The 25335-nt window shown below is 32.2% G+C and overlaps 2 protein-coding genes across 5 annotated transcripts; one reads left to right on the top strand and one right to left on the bottom strand.

Annotated features, from left to right (window-relative positions):
• The first annotated feature begins 13754 nt into the window (after positions 1-13754).
• LOC100778890 (HIPL1 protein) lies at positions 13755-18886 on the top strand. Of its 2 annotated transcripts, none has more exons than XM_003527001.5 (7): positions 13755-14371; positions 14460-14617; positions 15198-15998; positions 16092-16308; positions 16666-16844; positions 17404-17645; positions 18364-18886. In XM_003527001.5, the coding sequence occupies exons 1-7, from the start codon at positions 14281-14283 to the stop codon at positions 18758-18760; spliced, it is 2085 nt and encodes a 694-aa protein (XP_003527049.1). In that variant the 5' UTR covers positions 13755-14280; the 3' UTR covers positions 18761-18886. The 2 variants fall into 2 exon arrangements, with proteins under 2 accessions (XP_003527049.1, XP_014632042.1); XM_014776556.3 differs by having other exon boundaries at positions 13767-14371; positions 15198-16016.
• Positions 18887-19474: 588 nt separating this feature from the next.
• On the bottom strand, positions 19475-23258 carry LOC100796958 (mediator of RNA polymerase II transcription subunit 4). Of its 3 annotated transcripts, none has more exons than XM_003528125.5 (3): positions 22976-23258; positions 20746-22078; positions 19475-19693 (listed from the first exon to the last, which is right to left on the bottom strand). In XM_003528125.5, exon 2 carries the CDS (start codon positions 21954-21956, stop codon positions 20790-20792), a length of 1167 nt encoding a protein of 388 aa, XP_003528173.1. In that variant the 5' UTR covers positions 21957-22078; positions 22976-23258; the 3' UTR covers positions 19475-19693; positions 20746-20789. The 3 variants fall into 3 exon arrangements, with proteins under 3 accessions (XP_003528173.1, XP_006581948.1, XP_040872525.1); XM_006581885.4 differs by having other exon boundaries at positions 19475-19690; positions 20746-22112; positions 22976-23256; XM_041016591.1 differs by having other exon boundaries at positions 19475-19690; positions 22976-23256.
• Positions 23259-25335: the final 2077 nt, after the last annotated feature.

The following is a 25335-nucleotide window of genomic DNA, read 5'->3' as shown; positions in this document are numbered from 1 at the left end:
AGTATATGCAATCATCAACCAAATTTACCTCAACACCATAAGAAATAATCTTGATGAATTTTGTAATACCATAGATGATAGACTTGTTTGAAAGCATAAATAGATTTCTTTAGTTTGCATACCATAGTCTTTATATCATCTTAAACAAGATTTTCTAGTTGCACTGTATAAATTTTTTCATCAATATTTCCATTTAGAAACGCAATCTTTACATCCATCTATGCAAAAAAAATTATCAAAATGATCAACGGTGTCATTATAGTCCTAAGAAAGTCTTTCTAAGAAATCAAAGACAAAGTCTCTTTGTAATCAATGCCTGTCTTCTTCTTGTAAAAATTTTGACCACAAGACAAACTTTATATATTTCAATATTACCCATTGAATCCCTTTCGACTATAGATATTTATCTATAACTTATGGGTTTCACACTTTCAAGCAATTTAACGATATCCCAAATATCATGTTCAACTATCGGTTTTATTACATCATTAATGACATCAATTCACTTAAGAGTTAGCACACAACATGACTTCACTAAAGTCAATTAGACCTTCTCAGTCAACCTAATGTCATATTCATGTTATTAAAGAAATATGACATAATCATATCAAATTACATTTTTTTTTCTCTAGTGGATCTTCTTAATGATACTTCTTAAGGTTATTGAGTTTGAACTTTAAGTGGTGCTTGAGAGAGAATCTCAGTGTTGTCTTATTTTTTAAAAATGTTAGGAGTAACATCATTATTTAATTACCATATTTGTTTCTTAAACAATGGTAAGTACAAAGACTTATTTATTGTCAATAACAGGCTATTCTTTAAAGACAACACTTTTTTTGTTTCCTTCCCCTCTTAACTCAATTTCCTCAAGGAGTTTTGCATTCTTGTCTCAAGCATGATCTTAGAGTGAGATGGTAAAACTTATAAATGTGAGAACTTTAAATGTAACAAAAAAAATTGTAACTAATTATCTTTAAGTCTAACTTATCTTCATGTAACCTATAAGGCATTGTTATGGCTGGACATCCCCAAATGTGCATATGCCTAATGTTGGGATTTCCTTGGCTCACACCTATAGGGGTTCTTAGTGACTACTTTAATTGGTACCCTAAAAAGATATAAATTGCATTCTTTAATGTATTTCCCCAAAGTGACTTTGGTATAGAAGAATCAAATTTCTTACCATATTTGTACAAGTCTAGTTTCATCATTCTGCAACTTTGTTCATCGTAGGTTTACCTAACATTATATGTTGTAGAACAATTTCACAATTATTGAAGAAAAACACATTGGAGACTCCAAACATTGCATCTTATGTCATATCTACTATAGTATTCCTCATGGTCACATTTGACAACCTTAATTTTCTTTCTTTTTCTTAGTTGAAGTTTAACTTCAACTTTGAAAAACTAAATGTCTAGAGGTCAAAACTTCTCATAATTTAAACAAAAAGGAATCATATATGAATATAATAAAATACTTTTGTTCATTCCATGAATCTATAAGGAATAGAATACAAATATATTTATGTATTAGTTCTAAAACATCCTTAGTTCTTTCATCACTTGAATTCCTTTTTGTTTGTTTATTTTTTCATTATATACTCAATATAGACTATAAGGTCCAACCAATATAAAGGATCCAAAATTACCTATAACATAAGCATCCAAATTATCTATTAAGAGATATGACTTAAGCGCTTATGTTCTAAAGTGACGAAATTCTCATTTAATTTTATGTTTTGTGCCACCCAAAATTGTTTGCAATAGGAACACTCAAATATCTATAAAAGAACTCATAACTTGCAACAGTTTAATCACACGGGATACTAACTTTATTATTTCTAATTTAAAAAAATAATTAAAATTGTCCAAATTAGAAATAAAATTTGGTTCAATAAACAACTCAATATATGTCTCAACCAAATTAAAATGAAATTGAGTCTTTTAAAACAACATAAAAGTTCTCAGAGCTTCAATTGCAACTTTATGTTATCGCCCACATAGATGAATTTTTCATTAACACTTGGTGGATGATTCCATAGGTAGCATCGCATAGACATGCTTATGTGAGTAGTAGAACCAAAATCTACTCACTAACATCTTTCAGTACAAAATTAAATTAACTTTAAAACAAACAAAAATAAGAAGTTTATCATTTTTCACACACTAAATAGTGTAAATGGGACTTCCCTTTTTTTTTATATGTCTCATCCTACAAAAGCAACAAAGAAATTCCTTATCTTGTTTTCTTGTTTCTTCTCTAGAAAAAAAAATTATGCAATATCCTCAACTGTCAATTAACTCCTTTCAAAATCTAAATTTTATGTTGAGACTCAAATAATATGAGTATTTTAAATCGTAGTAGTAGTAGCAACAACAACAATTGGATTAAAAAGACTAATTGCAAGTGATATTCTCAATGCATTGGTCAAACATTAGTGATAAGTCCTATCAAACAAAGGTTGTCTTTGGATACTCCATTACTCTCATGGAAAACTTATATGATGATTACTTCAGTTAAATAATGATTATCTTTAAACATTTCATTATTCACATGGAAAATCACACAATTTATAATCATCACATGTTTACCATCGCAAACATGTAATTATTCAACCAAATTGTGTCTTTTTTTGTACCAAGCACAATTCACATGAATAATTCCATGTAATATCTATATAAATTCAATCAAATCAACTTACGCAATAGAGATTACTTTGGCAACATGTTGTTTCAATCAATTTAACCAAAACATACAAAAAACTAAAATTTGATTTGGCAATATAATTTGGCAACATGTTGTTTCATGAAACAATTTCGCGAATCTTTAATTGTACTCAGAATGCGCGGCAAACAATTCAAGATCGTTGGGATACACCACAGGTACTTACAAACATAATTGGGAAATCCAGGCAAAGCAGGCTTTGGTTGAGTTGTTAGGGGCGTTCATGGCAGATGGATCATGGATTACACTGGTCATTGTGGGGTTACAACAATCACAAATGCTGAACTTCAAGCAATATTCAATGGGCTGAGTATCACGTGGCTAGAAGGGATCAAACATTTGAGGGACATGCTAGGTGCATCGAAGAAGGAATTATTTTTTAAAAAATTAGTTTTATTTTCAAACTTTGGCATAAGGGCAATTTTGCCCATTCACCTAATTGTTGGGTGCACCTAGCATGTCCCGATATGTGAAACTATTTCAAAAAGTGTCTTGAAGCTAATCCAAGAAGACAATAATCCATCTCATTTCTTCTACCCAATAGTGACAAAGATCATAAATTTTGTTAACCTTGATTGACAACTATGTTTTCAACATACTTCCATAGAGGACAACCAAGTGGCAGATTGGCTTGCAAAGAAAGGAGCAAGACAAAACATTCAAGTGCAAGTGTTGGATTTGTGTTCTCAGGTTCTTACTCACAAGCTTTTTGGAGATTCCTTAGGGACCTTGTTTGCTAGGCACGGGTAGTTTTTTTTTCTCATGTTTATATTCTAACTATTCGGTTGAGTTGCCTTGAGCTGATTCATAGACATCTATTATCTCAGTATATCCATTATGCTTTTTGAGCCTCCCCAGGGTATTAAGCATCTTTGAATAACTTCGACTCAAGATTTCTATAGACCATAGAGATAACCCCCATTTGATATCAATATTCGACGTTTTGATACATAAGATCCTCAAAAGAAGCGAGTGTAGAGCATACTAGCTGGTAAGAGTTTCAGATGATAAACATTATATAACTCAGAGTTTCAGATAAAAGGGAGTTTAGAGAAGAGACACTTTAATAAAAAAAGAGTGTTATTGAATTCAGTGTGCCTAAACATACAAACTAGTCCCCTTTATGTAGGAAGAGGACGTACACTAACACACAAAGTCTTATCACGAGAAGGATAAAATTATTACAAAATAAGATAACATAGAATCTACTTTTCTAAAAGCACGATAATGCTGAGTCATAAAGCAGACTCAAGATAAGATTGAGACATAAAGCAGATTCTAACAGTAGACATGTGGCACACGATGAGAAGGATAGGATTTCGTTCATCCTTATCCTAAAAGTCACTCTCTTACTACACACCTTTATTCAAGATTTCTTTAACAGACCATTAGTCTAATCTGGTAGATAATGACAAGTCGTAATGTTGCACTTCTAACTGAGTGAGACTTCTATACACTAGATGATAATAAGGATATCGTTTTTTGTGTAACAACTCCATCAATTGAGCATTGTAGTTCTCCAAGTCTTATTCTAGAGTATAATTGTCATTAGCTAAATCTTCTACCTTTTGAAACACAAGATCTGAAACATAAATCTCTGTGCGAATTTGACTATCACTAGCATTCTGAAGTATTATCCTATTAGTAGGATAACAATCCTTTGGCCTTTGGGATGAACTTGGTAGGTTTGGGTCCAAAGGTCTGCATGAATAATTGTTAATTTCACAGAGACATCTTGCCAGCCGGATCCGATAGCTTTCTTCTAAGGGATATGCTTCAAACGTTCCCCAAATTTGAGCTTCATTTCTAGACCAAAGTTGTCCTTGTTCCATAAAATAAGGACGGTGAATAATCACAATAGAAACCAGATTTCCTATGTGATCTTCTGGGATTCCTCTTTGTCTTTCAATGTCTAGAATCCGTTTCAACTTCATACGCCACCAAGCTAAAGGAGAAAACCATTCTAACATCGTTCATAAAAAATATTCATCTTTATATGGATCTGTCAAGATGTGGTATGTCATCAGAGGCTTTAGGGCGATGGGAATAGAGTATTGAACTGTATTACACCAAATAGCCCATATGGTTAGTTTACACAAATCCCATCCGATCTCACAAAAGAGTTCAAATATAACTCCAAAGGGTATCTTAGGGTCAAATATTTGAGCAGGAGTGTATTAAATCTCATGGTTTCGTGAAGGAAATGGAAGTAATGGGACTTAGCATATTGAAGAATTTCTACTGGCATATGGATAACCAACCGTAGAGGGAAATCCTTAATGGTTTTGGCTGTTTTAGCTAGGGAAAAAGTGAGTAGAAGTTATCACCTTAATAGTCTTGCTTAGTCTGGATAAAAAATCAGGAATCAAATTATTCTTTCCTTTTATCTGTTTAACAGAAAAATCATATATGGAGAACCAATCCTTGAGCCTTAAAATTTGAGGATCTAGAGGCATCTAGTTTTTGAATTCCAAAATTTTTGGAAATGAAGAATTATCCATGTGTACCTGAAACTGATGTCCTCTCAGATGAAAATCAAAGTTGTTGATTCCATTTTTTATCGTCAATGCCTCTTTAAATGTAGTATGATAATGCTTCTCAACTTCCTTGAATTGTCCACTAGCATGACCATAGTAATAATTCTTCTCCCTTTCTTGGTCCATCATAATAGCTCCCCAGTAATGGTCACTCTCATCAATCTGTAATATCCTCTAACCTGTCCTAGGAATCTTCAAGGCAAGGATTTTGAGCAATCTTCTTGAGCTCCTTAACTGTTATTGTCTGCTCTTCTGACCAAGGAGAAGAATTTTTCTTTAAGAGTTTTGACAATGAGCTAGTATATTGAGCTGCTATGGGATAAAATCTCTTATATAATTTACAATTCCCAAGAATTGTTGGATTTGTTTGACTATGAGGAATTCATCTGGAAAATTTAACAGCTCTTGAGCTATGTGAGGCTGAGGCTGATAGGTACCTCGGAAAAGATGCATCCCTAAGAAATCAATTTGGGATCGAGCTAGCTAGATCTTTTTTTTTTCTGAGAGCATGATCCTATACTGATTGGCTATCTCAAAAAATTGATTCAACAAGTTTTTATGAGAGACAATATCTTTTGAGAAGAGAAGGATATCATTTATGTATACAAGGGTGTTTTCCAAAATAGGCTAAAAAATCTTGGTCATGGCTTTTTGGAAAAGAGAGGGTGCTACTTTTAGACCAAACAAAAGGACTGTCCATTGGCACTGAGCATTTGGAATACAAAAGGCTGTCTTATACCGATCTTCTGGTTTTAGGCCAAGTTTCCATAAACCTGATTTTAAATCAAACTTTGAAAATAAGTTTGATTCTCTGATCAAGGTTGGGAGTGAAGAAGCCTTTGGGGTTGGAAACTTATCATCTTTGAGCAAATGATTGAGAGGCTTATAGTCAATAACTAACCTTTTCTTTCCTTTCAATTTTCAGCTCTTTTTTCTACATAAAAAGCTTAGCATGCCCAACTTGATTGGGTTGGCTCAATCAATCCTTATCTTAGCAAATCTTGACATTCTTGTCTGGCTGCTTGCCTGTAGATCTGAAGGTGACATCCCTAGATGGGTTGCCTTTTTTGGATTGATATCTTCATTTAATCTAAATGGCAGACCACCAAAGTATTCGTTATTTTTCCATAAAGGATATGGATGCTTGAAATTTTCATGACTGTCTGCACACAGGGAAGAAATCTTTCGTCTAAACTCTCCAACTTCTGGTGGAGCTTCTGCTAAAGAGAAAAGCCTCGTAATTTTTTAAAAAGGCTTGAAATCTCTTTTGAATTTGATCCCAGTAGAATGTATTTGGAGTTTACTGGAAGTAGTATAGACATCCATTCCTAGGAGCATATCTCTGTCAGGCAATTTACTACTAATGACTTTGGTCCAAATGATACAATCAGGGAAAAATTTGATGCCTATTGGAGCATAAGTTACTAGGTCGGTTCTAAAGATTTTCCCATCAGTTTCTACAAATTAAGCTACTTCTTTTTCCAATATTCTTTAGGAAGAATATCCAGATCCATCATCATTTTTTGAGCTTTAGTATCTATGAAAGCAATAACCTTGATAGGTTTTTCAAACTTTTTTTTTCTAGCACTTGAATTTTAACGCATGATTGAGGAATTACAGGTCTTATAAACTGTTCTTCTTGGATAGAGAAGATGGAGATCGGAGAGGTTGAAGACTCTTCAGTAGAAGAATCTGTCTTATTTAAGGCAAATTCAGTTTCTTCATCTAGATCGCTCTGGTCTGAATACAAAGATTCTATATCATCATATTCTCCAATCTGAAGATGAGAAATTAGTCTGATGGCCTTTTTCGATTTCTTGGGACAATTTTTTGCAAAATGCCCTGACTGATTGCAAACAAAACATCTTTGTTCCCTAGATTTTCCTTTCCTCTGACTTTTCCTAAAAAACTTCAATGGCCTCCTTTTCCACTTAGTGTCACTTGGCAGGACCTTTCTTTTTCTTTGGTGAGCAGTGGCAAGCCTTCTCTTTACATTTAATCTCCAAGAAAGGATTTTTGCATGCTTTGCTATACTTGATTTTTCTATTCATGATATCAGAGAAATATTGGTATTGTCTACATAGTTTGGTAACGACCTCCAGAGTGAATTGATGGATTTGTCCCATGGACATGGTAGAAAAATCCATTTGGGAAGTTGTTACCATCTTATTTAACTCTGGTAATGAAGCCATATAAGTATTCTTCAGACTAGGATCATTGAGTCCATTGAGAAGATAAAATCTTTGATTCATATCTTTTAGTCCATATAGTTTGAAAGTGGTTTTTTAGTTCTTATAGTCTACATTTTAATTCTCTTTTAGTCTCTAAAGTTTAAAAGTGATTTTTTTTAGTTCTTATAGTTTGTATTTTAATTCTCTTTTGGTTCTTATAGTTTGGAAATGATCTTTAGTTCCTATAATTTGTATTTTAATTACTTTTTAGTCCTTAGTACAAAAAAAATATAAAAAATAATTAGCTACAAATTAGTTATAAATTATCAACTATTTTTTATTACAAATTATTTTGCGATAAATTAATTACGAATTACTATCTAATATTTTTGTAGTTAATTGTAATTGATGATATTACTCATATGTTAATGGTAAAGACTAAAAGGAAATTAAAATATAAAGTATAGAGACTAAAAAGACCATTTTCAAACTATATGGACTAAAAGAAAGTTAAAATGAAAACTATAAAGACTAAAAACACTACTTTCAAACTACAATGACTAAAAGAGAATTAAAATATAAATTATAAAAACTAAAAAAATCACTTTAAAACTATAAGGATTAAAAAGTAAAAATGATCAAACCATATAGATCAAATGAGTAATTAAACCTATTTTTTTTATAACTATTTACATTCATCTTATTAATAAAATTATCTTAGAGACAAGATTTATATTTTTATGGAGAGAAAAAAAATTATTCAATATATTCAAGTAAAAAACTTTAGTTTGGGGATAATTACCCCCATACTCCAATGAGTGAATCCTTCACTGTCTATGTCTATGAGTATATATTAGGTATCATATACCTTTTGCATTTCATTCCTTATATTTTTGTGTATAATTTTTTGCATATAGTTTTTCATATACTAACAAAAATTAATAAAATAATAATTTAAAAATATATATAATTCAAAAATATAAGTAAATTTTTGTAATTTTAAGATTAAAATGATTGATATCCATAATTTTATATAGCAATTTGAGATATTATTCTTTGTTTAGGTTTTTTATTGGTTAATGTGTTTATTGTTATAAAATAGATTAAATAAATAACTTGCATTACTCTATCTTAAATTTTGAAAATAAAATAAAAATTTATCAGAGAAAAATTCATAAGAATATAGATCCACACACATCTAATATCATTTTTTTTTACATTTCAAGAGTATTTTTATAAAAAAAATGAATTGGTGAATTCTTAAAAAGAGAAAAAAGAATATACATTAACAATGTTATGATATATTTGTTAAATTTTACAAAATTATTTTATAAGTAATATTAATGGTAATCATTTGTGATTGATGATAATCAGACCGTGAAACTCTTTTAAAAATTACATAAATGGATAAGCCATGTTGTTCAAGTTCCAACTATGGCAATGAAAGTTGTTGTAGTGATTCTAGAAGAAAAAAAAGTAACATGAAAGTTGTTGCATTGATTCTAGAAAAAAAAAGTAGCATAATATTCACCTATCATTATGAAACAATAAAATAAAATAAAGCTTTTTATACTTTTGCCTTAGTTCTAATTAACTAAGCAAGGTAACAATAAGTTATTGATTTGAGAAGTATTGAAATTAATTTTCTTAAATAAGACATTATGTTCGAACCTTAAAAATAAAAAAATGAAAAAAATGATTAAAAATAGTCAATTAGATTTTTCAATAAAAATTAATAATGAGTAAAACTATTGAGTACTTTGCACCAATTTCATGGTAAAAAAAATAACTCCTCAAATTTAATGTTGTTTTTGTTCACTAAGATTTAAATATGTGTTTTTTAGTAATGTATTTTGAGAATTATTTAATCCTTTTCCATAGCTATAATTTTCCATATGGAATAAGAAGTATTGAATTCAATTTTTTTTCAGCTTTTGACCTATCCAATTGACAATAAGCAAATGGATGGGCTTTTTTTTTTAAGTTTGGATGTCTTACCTATTCAAACTTCAATTTCAATTTTTTTTTTTTGGTGAGAAAGAAGATAATTTCAATTTTGTTGAAAAAATAAAGGAAGGAGGAAATCTTTAATAATTAATAGATGTCTATTCCCTATATTAAAACGAAGAAATCTTTTTCTCAAATTGTCCGATTTGAAAAAATCAAGATTCAGTGAATGGTATCTTTTAACATTTTTTTTTACTGTGCTTCTTTCCTTAGTTTTGAATGCTTTTAAAAACATGTTTAAAGTGACTTTTTGAAGTTATTATGAACCAAGAAATACAAAACACGTAAAATGATGACTTTATTGCGTGAAATATAAACCCTATCTTTAAATTTGATAATACTTACCTTTTAAAATTATTTCTTTGAAATCTCAAGTCGTGTGGTTTAATAAAAAAAAAAGTAATCGTCACAGCTTTTGACTTATATATTTAATCGACGTGACATTCATAGTCATTCTTATTACATTTGACATTCGTAGTTTTATACCATATTATCAATTTATCATTAGAAAGTCAAGATTCTTCTGTCATAATGTATCTTTATAGTGATTTAATTTTTAAATTAAATATACAAGAATAAATTTATTATTAATTTAATTTAACATACATTGCATCTTTATTTAATTTATTGAAATTGAAGAAGGTAAATATATTTGTGTAATTTTAGTCTCATTAATTTAAAAAAAAATCAAAATTTTCTTCAAATCTTAAAATTTACAAATAATCATATATATATATATATATATATATATATATATATATATATATATATATATATATATATATATATATTAGTTAATTAAAAATTTAATTATTAAATATTAATTTTCACCTCATCACAATACAAACACATCTTAATCAATCATAAAACACTTTATGTAAAATTAAGGATTGAGCCAAAATTATAAATATTTTTAATATTTGAGAACTAAAATTGTTAAAAAAAATAGAAAGATCAAAATCATAATTTAAGAATTAAGTAGAGACCAAAATTGTAATTAAGACTATTTGTATTTTATGATTAAAAAATCAAATTTATTTGGTGGGATATTAAAATTCCTGTTTTTCTTATCAATAAGTCATTCATTTGAGTTATATTTGATTTAATTCTTTTAAGTAAAATTTTAAGTTTTATGAATGAAAAAAATGTGATTGATAAGGGAAATCCCATTATAAGTGGTTAGTCAAATTTTTCATTGGAAATTAATTATCACAAAGCTGGTGGATACTTTGCAATAATGTGAAAAAATTATTGTTTTGCATACATATTATCTAATAAGAAAAAAATAATGAAAGATTGAGTTCAAATTTTATAAATAAAAAAGAATAAATAGTCATTTTTGTTCCTGAATGTGTAAATCATTAACAAATTTGTCCATGAAAGATTAAAATTCAAAATTTAGTCCCCAGAAATATAAAAAAGTGCGATAAATTTATCCCGTCGTGAACTTTCGTCTCTTACCATTAATAAAATAGCCTAAATAGTATAAAGAGAAAAATTTATCACAAAATTGATTGTCAACAAGGTCATGCTGAACAGATTGGACAAAAATATCAATAAATTATCATTATTGGGAATAAATGTCAATAATTTTTTGTTGAAGAAAAATGTCAGTAATATTTTTTTTGGAGGAACATGTTAGTAATTTTTATTTTGGACCAAAATATTAGTACGTTTCCATTGGACAAAAATGTTAATAAATTATTATTATTGGACCAAAATATTAGTAATTTCATATTGTTTCAAAATGTTAATAATTTTTATTGGACGCAAATGTCAATATTTTTTTGTTGAACTTAAACATTAGTATGTTTATATTAGACTAATTTATTAGACTCCAAATACTTGTTAGTAAAACAAATATATTGATATAATTATATAAAACATTAAAAAAAATTAACCCAAAACTAAAAATATGATACAATATTAAACATTAAATAAAAGACTTCTTCTATTAAAATTCCAATTAACGTCAACGACCACTTTTCTTCAAGTATTTTATATTGATGTAAATTTTGAAACAAACTAAATAATATATAAGCAAATATTAAAAGTAAATATCTAAAAAAACACTATTTTTAATAAATCAATATATATATATATATATATATATATTATATTCCAAATGAAAGTATAACACACTTAAGATGAAATAAATTCATAAAGTAATTGTATATTAAATTCATCTTTAAATTTTATAATTTTTAACTATCATTTTAGTTTTTCTGAAATAAATGAGTACATTTATATTCTAAATGATAATAAATGTAAATTTGTTAAAATTATTTACTTTTTTCTATTTTGTGGACAATTTTTTTAAGCAAATGTATATTTTTTTTCCTTAAAAAATAACCTTACAATCTTGTTTAAAATATAGTCAAAAAAATTTCATTCCTTCCCAAGTTTGTTTAGTGTATATCATATTAGTTCCACAAATTCAAGCTGAATAAGTCACACCTTTTAAGTTATCATTAAAAAAAGATAAATGGTCATTTTCGTCCTTGAAAGATTAAAATTCAAAATTTGGAAAAAATTTATCCTAAAATTATATTTTACCCTTAAATGAAACAAAATTTAGGGTCTAACAAATTAGTTTAATAGAAACATACTCATATTTAGGTTCAACAAAAAATTATTGATATTTACGTCTAATAAAAAATTAGTGATATTTTGATGCAATGGAAAATTACAAACATTTTAGTCTAATAATAGTAACTTATTGACATTTTTGTCTAATGGAAACATACTGACATTTTGGTCTAATGGAAACATACTAATATTTTGGTCCAAAATAAAAATTACTGATATTTTTGTACAAAAAAAATTATTGACATTTTTGTACAAAAAAATACTAACATTTTCATTCAAAAAAATTATTAACATTTTCGTCTAACAAGAAATTATTGATATTTTCGTCTAATAATAATAACTTACTGACATTTTTGTCCAATCTATTCAGCATGAACATGTTGACAATTAATTTTGTGAAAAAATTCATCCTTTTATGCTAAGTAGGTTATTTTATTAATGATAACGGATAGAAGTTAGCGGTCAAATAAATTTGTTACACTTTTTATACTTTGAGGGACTAAATTTAAAATTTTAATCTTTCGAAAACAAATTTACTAGTAATTTACACATTCAGAGGGAAAGTAAATATTTATCCTAAAATTTTCTTATTAAAAATCAAGTTGGGAATTCAATGAAAATCACAGTAAATATATATTAGTAATATTTTAATAAAAAGATCAATTTATCTATTTAACCCATGTCAAAACAACAATGCTTAATGGTCCAGATTTAGTTAAATTAATCTGATCAGTATAATTTTTCAGTATGAAATGTCCAAAAAAAAAGAAGTTCTTACGGAACATGGAACACGATTAAGAGTGTGCTTAGTAACATTTTTTTTATTATCCTGATATAAAGACATATATCGGATTCAAACTCAGTCTCTTATAGTCATTGCCCATATGACAATTATTATAGAAACCGAAGACTTCAATTTTAGTAATGTGTTTAGTAACACGTTTTAATTAATTAGCTGAAAGCTTATTTTAGTAAGTGAAAAACATATCTAGTTAATTAACTTTTTACTACTAATTAATTTTTCAACTTTTAACCAATCGTATCCCTTAATCCTTAATTTTTCCAAGTAGGCAATTATATACTTTGTGGTCCTCTCCTGATACCGGCCACTACTTTCCAACTTTCTCTGCTGTTATTAATTTATTATCCCATAAATGAAAATTATTTGCTGATACTTCACCATGTACCACTCCCAAACGTGGCCACGCTTGATCAAACACTTTGCTATTATTATTCTTAAGAAAAAGCACATTGTATTGTGTCATGGGTAACATCAATAATGTCCATGTGCTATGACATATGGTCTTTATCCATATTTGGATTAAACCTTACTTCTCACTCTCCATCTTTGTTTTTTCCATTACCATACCATTATAGTGGGATGGCCACAGTTGAATGCCAACTCTTTCTCTCTCTCAGCTTTTTTTATTTTTTATGGATTATTTGGTGAGTGATAATTCCAAGTGGCTTCCATTTTTGTCTTTACTAAGATGTGAATATAAAATGTGAACATGAATAAAAGAGATGCTTTTTCCGCTTCTTTTTTTGGTTAGAACACTGCAATAAATAAATGCCCTGAAATTTTGACTTTGAACACGACAAAAGTGAATGAAGTAATCAACTAAGTCAGCATGATTTGCTAGGTGCTCTTCGTTTCTCCATAGGCTAAACCACATCAATACTTAATTTAAGAGAATTGCTGAAAAGTCAACTACGGCGAGAAGAAAACATGTACAACTTGATCTCCCTGTCCTTTTCCAACCGTGAAAAAATCATGGCTTGTGAACAAGGGCAAGAGAGAAACTAAAAGGGTCTTTTTTTACTCAGGTAGTTGAGGGAGTTTCTTTTCTTATATTGAGAGGTTTGAATGAAACAATGGGAGAGTTGACTATGTAGGAGTTGAAGACAATGGTTGAATATTAAAGGAAATGATGGAAAAGGATAGAAAGTGATTGTGTACTTTAAAAATGAAGGTGCGTGTGTGGGTGCGAGATAGATAGAGAGAGACAGACAGAGAGAGAGAGAGAGAGAAAGAGGGGGGCATGACACACAAAGCAGTTGGCACAAATTAGCAGAAAGTTCAACACCCCATAGAGCTGTTTTCAAATAAATTCTGTTCCTTTTTGTCCCATCAAGTCAACTTAAGACAAAAGTTTGCGTCTTTGGAATTGAGGTTCTGGGATTTTGCTATATATGAATTGAAGTGGAGATGATATTGGTGTAGTGGGCTTTTCAACTGGTTTGGTGAGATGAAGGGTGTTCTTTCCATCAGCTTCTTGTTTTGTTGCTTGCTGCTACTTTTGGATTCTTCAGTTTCACTTCCTCTATGCGTTGATTCAAGTGAGTTTCTCTCCCTCTCTCTCTCTCTCTCTCCTTGTTTTAGCCTTTGTTGTGATGTTTTATGCATAGTTTTTTGTCTATGGTGTAGGGGCACCCTTTACCTTGAACAAGACACTTGGGTTTTGTCCTTACAATGGAAGCACGTGTTGCAACTCCACACAAGATGCACAGATTGAGAAGCAATTCCGAGCAAGCAACGTTTCAGATCCTGGCTGTGCCTTGGTTTTGAAATCAATACTTTGTGCGGTAAGGTTTCTGTTTTTATTCTTCCCAAAAGCATGGATTTAGATCAGGACCACGAAAAATGTCTTTTTTCTCTGCCCCTTTAATTGGGGTATACTAACAAGTTCTTCATGTTTATGGCGTGGCATTAAGTAGCAATCAAGAATTAATGAATACATTATTGAGTCTTAATGGGTGGAAAATTTGGGTTCAAATAAATGATTTTGGCAGAATTTTTGGTTGGGTAGAAACAAAAATAAACCATCACAATTCATCCCAAAACACCCCTATTTAATGTTATGAATATCTGGTTTATATACTGATATTTGAGGGTCAAGACTCAAGAGCCTACTTATCAATTTCTCATGGATGGGTAGTGGCACTTAACAGGCTTCAAAATCTAAACTTCTTTGTAATAAAATTTTCATGTATGGAAAGGGGATAGTCATGGCTATAGTTTTCATGAAACTTTTCTTTTTTTAATAGGTTGACATAGGAACTACTGTTATACTTTCTCTATCCATAATAATTTCTAAAAGCAAGAATGAATCAAAGACAAAAATATCCATGATAACTTCTGCCTTGGATTAATTTCTTTTTGTAGAGGTGCGACCCATTTTCAGGGGAGCTATTTACTATTCAATCCTCGCCTAGATCAGTTCCTGTGCTTTGCAATTCCACCATACCAGCAAATTCTTCTCAATCAAAGACAGAAGTGGAAGATTTTTGCTCTCAAGTATGGGACACATGCAATGATGTATCTATAGTGAATTCTCCATTTGCCCCTTCATTACAAGGTCAAGCAGGAGCACCAGCTCACAGCAATGCTACCAAACTCTCTGATTTATGGCAGTCCAAAACAGACTTTTGCACTGCATTTGGTGGAGCATCTGATAATTCATCAGTGTGCTTTGAAGGGGAACCTGTTTCACTGAATAAAACTGGGACCTCTATTAGTCCTCCTCACGGCTTGTGCCTTGAGAGAATTGGTAATGGATCTTATCTCAACATGGTGGCTCATCCGGATGGCTCTAACCGTGCATTCTTCTCTAACCAAATGGGAAAGGTTTTTCTGGCAACACTTCCGGATGAGGGATCAGGAGGAACATTGAAGCTTGATGAATCAAGTCCTTTTGTTGATCTGACTGATCAAGTTTATTTTGATACTCAATTTGGAATGATGGGCATGGCATTTCATCCAGATTTTGCTAAAAATGGACGATTCTTTGCTTCATTTACATGTGATAAGTCCAAGTGGTCTGGATGTACTGGAAGATGTTCATGTAATTCAGATGTTAACTGTGATCCATCAAAGTTAGGTACTGATCATGGCGCCCAACCATGCCAATATCAAACTGTTATAGCAGAATATTCTGCTAATAGCTCTGGATCCCAGCCTTCCTCGGTACACACCTCTTCACATGTAAAAAAGTAGTTTGACTTGTTTGCATAATGCGTTTAAGTCAATGAATATACACTAAGTCATATATTTTTGCAGGTGGAAAGTGCTAAACCAACTGAAGTGAGAAGAATATTTACCATGGGGCTCCCATTTACATCTCAACATGGAGGTCAAATACTCTTTGGACCCGATGATGGGTATTTATACTTAATGATGGGATATGGAGGAGGTGCTGGTGATCCTTACAATTTTGCACAAAACAAGAAATCCTTGCTTGGAAAGATTATGAGACTTGATGTAGACAACATCCCAAGTGAGTAATGCACATACATATAAAAGATGTATTTAGTGACACAAGAAGATTTAATTTTAGCAATACCCCATTGCCCAGAGGGCGAGCCCTGGTGCAGCGGTAAAGTTGTGCCTTGGTGACTTGTTGGTCATGGGTTCGAATCCGGAAACAGTCTCTTTGCATATGCAAGGATAAGGCTGCGTACAATATCCCTCCCCCATACCTTCGCATAGCGAAGAGCCTCTGGGCAATGGGGTACGAAGTTTTTAATACAACCATGCATGAATGGTCAAGATAAACTCTTCACATCTCTTGTAATGTGTGTATTTTTATCTTACTCTCGGAATTGACATCTATACATCTATATTTAATCTTCAGGTGCAGCAGATATTAGTAAACTCAGCCTTTGGGGTAACTACTCCATTCCAAAGGACAATCCTTTTAGTGAAGATAAAGATCTGCAGCCTGAAATATGGGCATTGGGACTAAGGAATCCTTGGCGCTGCAGTTTTGATGCAGAAAGACCTTCCTACTTTTTGTGTGCAGATGTTGGACAGGTTTGTAAATATTTATCCGAAAACAATTTGGTGATGTATTCAATTCATACAACAACTTTCACAATCAACATTTGTGCATTATAACTTTCCAAAAGACCAAAATGTGCATTTCAAAGTGAAACATTACTGTCAGTTTCCTTAATAGAGAAACATTTCTTCTTTAAATTTTGACTCCTTATCATCTTGATTCTTGAAAACTGTAAAAATACAAGTAACAAGCACCCATTTGACTTATAGTATCCTTTAACCATCTAGCATAGCGCTATAAAACAGGTTCCTTATCAATAGACCTTTCTTTACTGCAATTGCAGAACTGTTACCATTCCAACATAGAGCTATTGACCCATTTGTATAGGATAATAACATTACTGTTAAATCCCGAGATAGGTTGGAGTTTGTTGTGCTTCAAGAGGAAGAACTTTTAAAAATACATGACTAAAAAAACATATAACTAAAGACTTTAACTTTTCTATTCTTAACATTCTATGCTTCCTATAAAGTGTTACCTAATTTTGTGAGAGTTTAGTGGAACATTCTCAGTTACTTAATTGATTTTCAGGATGTTTATGAGGAGGTGGATCTCATCACGAAGGGTGGAAACTATGGCTGGCGTGTTTACGAGGGCCCCTATCCATTCCAGCCGACACAATCACCTGGAGGAAATACTTCGGTAAATTCCATAAATCCAATTTTCCCAATAATGGGTTACAACCATTCTGAATTAAACAAGAACGAAGGATCAGCATCCATCACCGGAGGATATGTCTATCGATCTACCACTGATCCTTGCATGTATGGAAGGTAAATAATCTTCTTCCACACAATAAAGTTTGTCAAATTTAACAACAAATTCTAATTTTATTGGTGGTTTTAAAAGAAGGTGAGTGAAGGAGACTTCAGTTGCAACATCAAGGTTGTGAGATTTTCTACAACTGCATTGTGACCGTACTAGCTGCATTTATCTACAATTTCTTGCAATGTCATGGATTGCATTAAAACCATGACTGCGGCTGCAATTTAAAACTTTGATTTTGATATGCAAAATATTTCTTTTGCACTGAACATTCCCACCATGATGTGAATACACCTAGAGCCAATTCACATAAACCTCTTGACAAATATTTACATGAAAAGGAATCAAATATAAAATGAATCATATTTTTCTCATAAGTAAAATATCAACTCATGTACCTCAAATTATAAAGAAGTTAGATGAGAAGATTTTCTAAATAGTTAAAGGGCACAAGTCAACCTTAACTTTCCAGCAAAAAATAAATTATTTTTCTTTTTAATTCTTTAATTTATTTTCCATAAGTGTCTCTTTTGACAAGTTTATTGAAACTAGTTCCTAGACTATATTTGAACAAACTATGCCAAGTGGACAAGTACTAGGAGGAAGGGTGTTCCTCAGTGCGCCTCAATCTTTTGTACTGATATAATTTTATATGTTAAATTTGGTTTCTTTCCAATTTATGCAACATCACCATTGCTTATTGTTAAGAAAATCACTGAATTTCAGATACTTGTATGGAGATCTATACGCGGGTGCAATATGGGCAGCCACCGAGGACCCGCAAAACAGTGGAAATTTCAGCACCAGCAGAATTCCCTTCAGCTGTGCGCGTGATTCTCCTATACAGTGTGACTCTGCACCTGGAAACCTTCTTGCGTTAGGCTATATCTTCTCATTTGGCGAAGACAACAACAAAGACGTTTACATCCTTGCAAGCACCGGTGTTTATCGAGTTGTTCGTCCAAGTCGCTGCAGTTATGCTTGCTCTCAGGAAAAGGCAACTACTACTACAACTTCAGCTCCCTCTCCTTCTCCTTCTCATGCTACACGTTGGAGTGTCCTTTCTGGATATTTGTTTTTGCAGTGTTCATTTTTGTTGCTGCTTTTGTTGGGTTCTATGTAGAGTGATATGATCTTTGTACATTATGTAGAAGAGATCGTAAGAGGAGAATGCTTACCCTTTCTTCTGGGTTTTCTACATTTTGGTTTCCTTATGCTTGATTAATAAAAGATGAGTTGTGTTGCTGAATCAATGTGCTTTTGATTTTAAACCCAAATTAGTTCATGCGCACCAATTAAGCTAGCGTATGTTTTGTTTTTGTCAACAATAAGCAAGGCTAATGTATAAAGATTTGCATTGGTGAAGTGATTAAATGCACCAACATATATATGTTCTCATATATATGCACCAACATATAGATGCATCTTATTATATGACCAAACACATTCGAGATCACTGAAAAGATCCTCACCCTTAAGTCTAAGCCAACGATCACCGATGCAAACTCACCAACCAACTCTAAGGGTTGTTTGGCTTAGAGGATGGAAATAAAAGATAATTTTCTGAATTAAAGTATAAACGGTGTGGATCTCACAAAAAAAAATACAAAATTTCTCTCTAATATTATTTTTCTCCTTTCTACCAAACACACCATAAAATGAGGATCGTAATTACATATACATCATTATGCTGTAATTACAAATAATTTCAAAACTAACAGCATAAAATAGAAAAACCACGAACCTATTTTTCCTTTAATTCAGAGGTTTCAAATCAAAACATTGAACTCAATAGCTACCTCTACAAAATGCAGTAATAATAAGTGAGAACAATATATACACAAAAATATCAGAATCAAACTTGTTAAAAATTTAGCTTCTACAGGCTGAGTTTGGACAAAAAAGTAAATGACGAAAGAAATGAAATCTTGGGTGGGTTTCGATGGGCAATGGATTATTTTCTCAAATTGATTGTTGTAGCCAGATGTCTAGGGATGCTTCAATTCCAACCCCAACTGCTCATCCTTCTTAGTCCTTTTCTCTCTCTATAGCCCTACTGTGTGTAGTATCAAAGCATCAATGAGTAAAAAATCAGGTGAGTGCTCATGTGCTGCTGTGTATGAATATATGATCATGAGACTCTCATGATTTGTGCCACGTCCAAAATATGTATGTGTGATGAGAAAGTTAATGCGTATTTATAAATGAGCGAAGGTGGATGCTAAAGGGTGTGAAAAATGGATGAGTATGCAAAATTCATCATGTGCTGCATTGATGTACTGCAGTGCATTGGTTTCTTAGTGAATGAAGGTGAAACAGAATACAATGAGTGCAGCATTTTCAGAGGGTGAAAGAATGAAAAATGGTGGTTTAAAATGACTGATGAGAGTATCTATGAGAATGAAAGTATCCACGTGAGAGAAATGGTTACTATTTACCACTTCATGTAAATTTATGACGTGTGGATGAGGGAGGAATGATTAAGTGAGGAATGAGCATATAGGAGGAGGCAAACTCTAGAGAATGACACTTTATTTTATTTATCAAAAAAGTGAAACTTTTTTTAAAAAAAAAAATATTTTTATGGCATACAAAAAAAGATGTAAACAGGGTGCCTCATCACAATTTGGTACAAACCTGTCTTGCAGAGCATATTTCATTTGTTGTAAAAAATGCATTTATTAGAACCAGAGCAAATTAGGCCGATAAGATGTATATTCTTTTTCATAGTAATATATTAGCAGCTTACATTATTGTCTATATCAGAACCAGATACATTTTAGCTTGGAAAACACAACCCTCCACTAGTATAGGCGCAAAGCTTATTGATATTTTCAGTGTTATAAAAGCACAGATATGCTTTGTGCTTTCTAGGGCCTATAGCAGAAACACTAAGCCCCCAGCAGAGACAGAGGATATGTCCCCATTACACAAAAAATACTAAAAAGGCCAACAAGGTGATGAAATGCTATGTCATTACTTCAATCAACTCAGCCTATCGATGCTGAAAACATCATATTAAAGCTCAATGCTTAGTAAACAATGGACAGAAGTATATATAACATGACACTTGACAGTGACATAACAATCAAGTGCAAAATCCCTCACCCTGTAGAGTTATTAATTTGAGATTGATCAGTTTCACAAACTTGTCAATCTTCATCATCAGAGCTGGCATCATCACTACTATAATCACTAGTATCACTTCCTCCAAGGTCCAAATTAACTGGCTGCACTTGAATAACTTCTGGTTGCTTGGGCTGAGGAATGTGAGGTTGCATTTGTTGCTCTGCAAATCTCGGTATTTGAAGCGAGTCCATGGGAGGCAACGGCACAGGATCCCCTGGTTTCCACCCAGGCGGGGGAAGAGGCAAATCAATAGGCAATTGCACAGGCATTCCCGGCTTCCAGCCAGGTGGCATCGGAGGTAACATCCCTTGAAATGCAGACAAATTCGGAACTGTATTAGTATCCACCTGTGGTGGAGGCTCAACAATAGCTTCAACAATTTTCTCCTTGGTTTCAACTTCTTTAGGCAATCCAACATCAAGGTCAGCAAAATTATACAACTGTGAAGCTCTCATTTGCTCTTCTTGTGGTGCAGGTGGCAGTGCGCCACGGAGAGGAGCTTGGCCAGCTCCGAATTCTGGTGGTGCAAAGGTGGTGTAACTTATCCGGTGGGCATATGATAACATATCCGACAGCTTCAGCTGAGACGAGATGGTTGATGAAGTCATTGAATCATCATCTCCAGATTTTGATCGCTTGGAGCGGTGGTAATCGGAGTAATCATCAACAAGGATGTCGAGGCAACTCTCGGCTTCTTTGAGTTTGTTGGCAAATGCAAGTAGTGTTGAATCTTGGGAGTGAATTTCGCAGTCAATCTTTTGCTTGGCATCTTGAAGGTCCAGAATCTCTTGGAGTTCAGCAATAGCTTCAAAGATTTGGGTTTGGAGAACAGTAAAAAGGGAGATGATTTCTTTGCCATCAGAAGGAGAAGTGTCAAGTGGGGTAGACGAATGGGAAGAGAGGAAAGTTGGAAGGGATCCACGAAAGGCAGTGACCCAAAGGGACCGATTGGGGGAAACTTCAAAGAGCTTGGAGGCTAAGGAAGCCATTTGGGCAAGAAGTGCTTGGGCTCTGAGGTGAGGTGGGAGGAGAGACAAGAGAGCTGAAGAAGGGGTTGAAGAGTTGCGGTCTTGGGGGTGATGGGTCTGTGTTGGAGGGAGCTTTGGAGGGGTAGGGTTCGGAATTGATGGGGAGTTAGGATTTGCAAGGCCTAGCATAGCAGGGGACTGAACAATTTGGTGTTGAAGCATTTTGTGGTTCTAGAAAACACTATGGGTAACAGATTGGAATGAAGGGAAGAAGAAAGGAAAATTAAGTCCAGAGGTTGAAGGGTAATTGAACTTCAAGGCACACAAAGCACTATCTCCTTTCACTGAATCATTGTGGTATAAAAGTAAAAGACATCACTAAGAATGAAGCACAAAGCAGAAAAGCATCAGAAAAACAATATGAGTTTCTCAGGAGCTAAGATAATAAATCCAACACACTAAGAATCACAAAGTAATGAACCAAAGGGGAAACACAAAGATGGATAAAAAAGAGTCCAAAAACTAACAAGCAAAAGAATCAAACACTTGCTGCCCAACAGTTGTATTGTACTTTAAACTAAACCGGGCAAATAGTACATCCATTGTAACTTTCAGAAATATTAAAATAAAATATAATAACAAGCTAACAACAGCCACCCAATTCACTAATAGGTTCTTGGCGCAGGTTCTTATGTGCAAGAACCGTCCTTCAAAGAGACCAGCCAATTGCAATAAAAAAAATGATTTTTAAGGTCTCTTTTTAACAGATTTTAAGAGGAAAAGACTAACTAACCATTATAGGGCTGTACAAGGGTTGAGTTGGGTCAGGTTTGAGAAAACTCATCACCCAACCCAATTAAAAAACCTCGGGTTGGGTTGAATCGGGTTCCAGTGATTTTTCATCCAAACCCAACTCATCTTGGTCATGAACAGGTTGGGTCAATCGGATCATGAAATTTAAAAACTAAAAATTTCATGGACAGCGAAGGATACTGCTTGCTGTACCATACAAACACCTAAGCAGAGAAAGAAAACTTGTAGGGGGTGCCCCCTTGCATAAACAAAAGTTATATAAAAATGAAGACATGATTCATAAATGCATTATCACATGAATTGATCAAAGTTATAGAAATACACTAATGTAGGCATACAATTCATCTCAAATCTGTAAAACACTGAGAAGCAAAAAATAATAATCAAAACACTGTATCAAAAGATCAGAGCTCAAGAAACAAAAAAACCTTTTAATTTGGTGTTGAAGGAACCTCCGACGTCAACGGAGGCGGCGACGGCAGCGACTGACGAGAGCGCCGCCGCGACGAGAACTGGTTTTCGTGTGAGAGTGAGACGAAGGGAAAACGAGAAGAGAATGGAACTGTGAGGGGGGGTGGCGGCGGCGGCGGCGACAGTGGGGGGGCGGTGACGCGGTGTGAGAGGAGAGAGAGAGACCTGAGGGAAGAAATTTGTGGAGTATCAGAGATTGAAAAGTCACTAGTTAAATTGCTAGATGATGGAGTATGAGAAATTCCACAAACATTTTAGGGTGTATTTGTTTTGAAGAAAAAATATAAAAAAGAAAAAGAAATTTTATATTTTTATTTTATAGGATCTACGTACGGTGTTAGATCTCCTACAGGAAAATAGAAGAATATTTAGAGGAGAAAACCATTGATTAAAACCAAAAAGAATAATATAATTCTAAAATCCCTTCCAATTACTTGACTAAAATTGTAAAGGAATCAAGTGTGTTTGAAACAAATGTTATCCTTCCAATTGCAACATGAACTGGTAAAAGGATAGAGTTATTTGATTCACAAAGAAGAATGTCAATAATTTAAAAAACAAAACCATAGCAGGTTTTTATATATTTTATTTAATTTTTTACAACCTTTAAACTTCATACTTCATCCCATTTTGAAACATAAGATGGGTTTGTTTGGATGTACTATTATAAAAGATCTTATAGAGAAAGACTTTATTTAAGAAGCTCTTATCTGAAAAGTTACTTTTACATAAGTTAATTTAATGTTTGGATGATAAACTCTTAAGTGCTTATTTAAATTAATATGGTGTTTGGATGAAATTATAGAAGATCTTTTGCATAATTAAAATTACCAAAAAAGATATTATATGGTTTAACATTATTAAAACTAATAATTAAATACTTAAACATTATTATATAATTATTAAATGCCTTAAATAATTAAATATTATTAAAAATAATAAAAATAATTTTCTTCTTCTATTTCATTTATAAAAATATTTTAACTTTATCATTATATTTAAGATATTGTTATATATTTTCTAGAAATTTTGATTAAAAAAGTGTAGCATATATATATATAACAAACATAACTTGCAAGGTTTGAATTTTGGACCAAAAAGGCAGCAAAGTAAAAGCAAGGTAGTCTCATATATATATATATATATATATATATATATATATATATATATATATATATATATATATATAAGTCTTAGGATTTCTGCATCCAAGATTTTCTTGTAGTGGTATTCAATCACTGTGTTTGGAAATGAATATTTATCACGGTTTCTTTGGAAAATATCAACATATAATATGCATGATTCTCCTTCCTTCTTGTGGAATATTATAATATGCTGTTTGTTTGCTTGGGGTGGTGTGGAATGCAGTGGCATGGAGTGATATGACATGAAATGAAATAAAAGTACCATAACATTGTTTGGATGTTTTATGATAGAATGTAATATAGATTCCATTCTATTGCTGAGAAATGTTAGAATGATAAATAATAAATCAATTGCATCTCATTCCATCTCATACCCCTTAAATTGGAAGAAAAATAGAAGTATCAGTTCAGAATTGAGATTTTTCTGGCTGTCATAATATTAAATGTCTCGGCAGTTTCTAATTTCCTGTAAAGTTGGTTAAGAGCTGCTTTTGTTTCATAATAGCTAATTGGACACAATGATCCAAACACTTTCCAATAGTATGAAGTTTAAATATTAGTCGGATAGACTATGTTTGGTCTTTTAACAGAATCATAGGGAAAGTAGTGTCGATTTGAAACAAGCAATTGGGCACACTTCTCATTCACAGAATGCCTTTTCCTTTCTGTGCTTCTTTTGTATATACTAGAGACTAACTCAAATACTTGATTGGTGCATTTTGAAAAAATTGTAAGGCAATCCTGTATTTAAGTTAGTTCTTTCTAATAAATAAGAGTTTTAACTGTCATGCAGGATTGAACATCAAAGGAGAATGTAGGCTCATTACTTCTCAGATTGACCAAAAGCAAAACCAAAGTGGCTTTGCCAAAACATTCAGATGCACCACTTCTTTGTACTGGCTGTGGGACAAGAACTGAGTTGTCTATCAAGGAGTCAATGAAGTTCAGCTACTCTGACATAAAAATGCAACAAATGATTTTTCAAAGGATAACTTATTAGGTGAAGGTGGATATGGTCACGTATATAAGGGTGTGCTTAAAGATGGATATGCAGAAATAAGACAAGGTAATTGGATACTCTAATTGGTCCATAAAGGTTATTAAGCCCACCAATCTCCTTAATATATTCTTATACATGTACCTGTAAAAATTGGATAAAGATAATTATGGTT

Source organism: Glycine max, chromosome 6 (genome assembly GCF_000004515.6).
Source record: "Glycine max cultivar Williams 82 chromosome 6, Glycine_max_v4.0, whole genome shotgun sequence".
NCBI lineage: Eukaryota > Viridiplantae > Streptophyta > Magnoliopsida > Fabales > Fabaceae > Glycine > Glycine max.
Note: the sequence above shows the minus strand (reverse complement) of the source record. Positions and strands in the feature narration are given on the sequence as shown.

Excerpts from the sequence above, each read along its gene's own strand:
- LOC100778890 (XM_014776556.3), top strand. The coding sequence starts at position 14,281 with ATGAAGGGTGTTCTTTCCATCAGCTTCTTGTTTTGTTGCTTGCTGCTA. Across the intron at positions 14,372-14,459 it reads TCCTCTATGCGTTGATTCAA|GGGCACCCTTTACCTTGAAC; the intron begins GTGAGTTTCTCT and ends TCTATGGTGTAG. Across the intron at positions 16,017-16,091 it reads CGGTACACACCTCTTCACAT|GTGGAAAGTGCTAAACCAAC; the intron begins GTAAAAAAGTAG and ends ATATTTTTGCAG.
- LOC100796958 (XM_003528125.5), bottom strand. The coding sequence starts at position 21,956 with ATGCTTCAACACCAAATTGTTCAGTCCCCTGCTATGCTAGGCCTTGCA.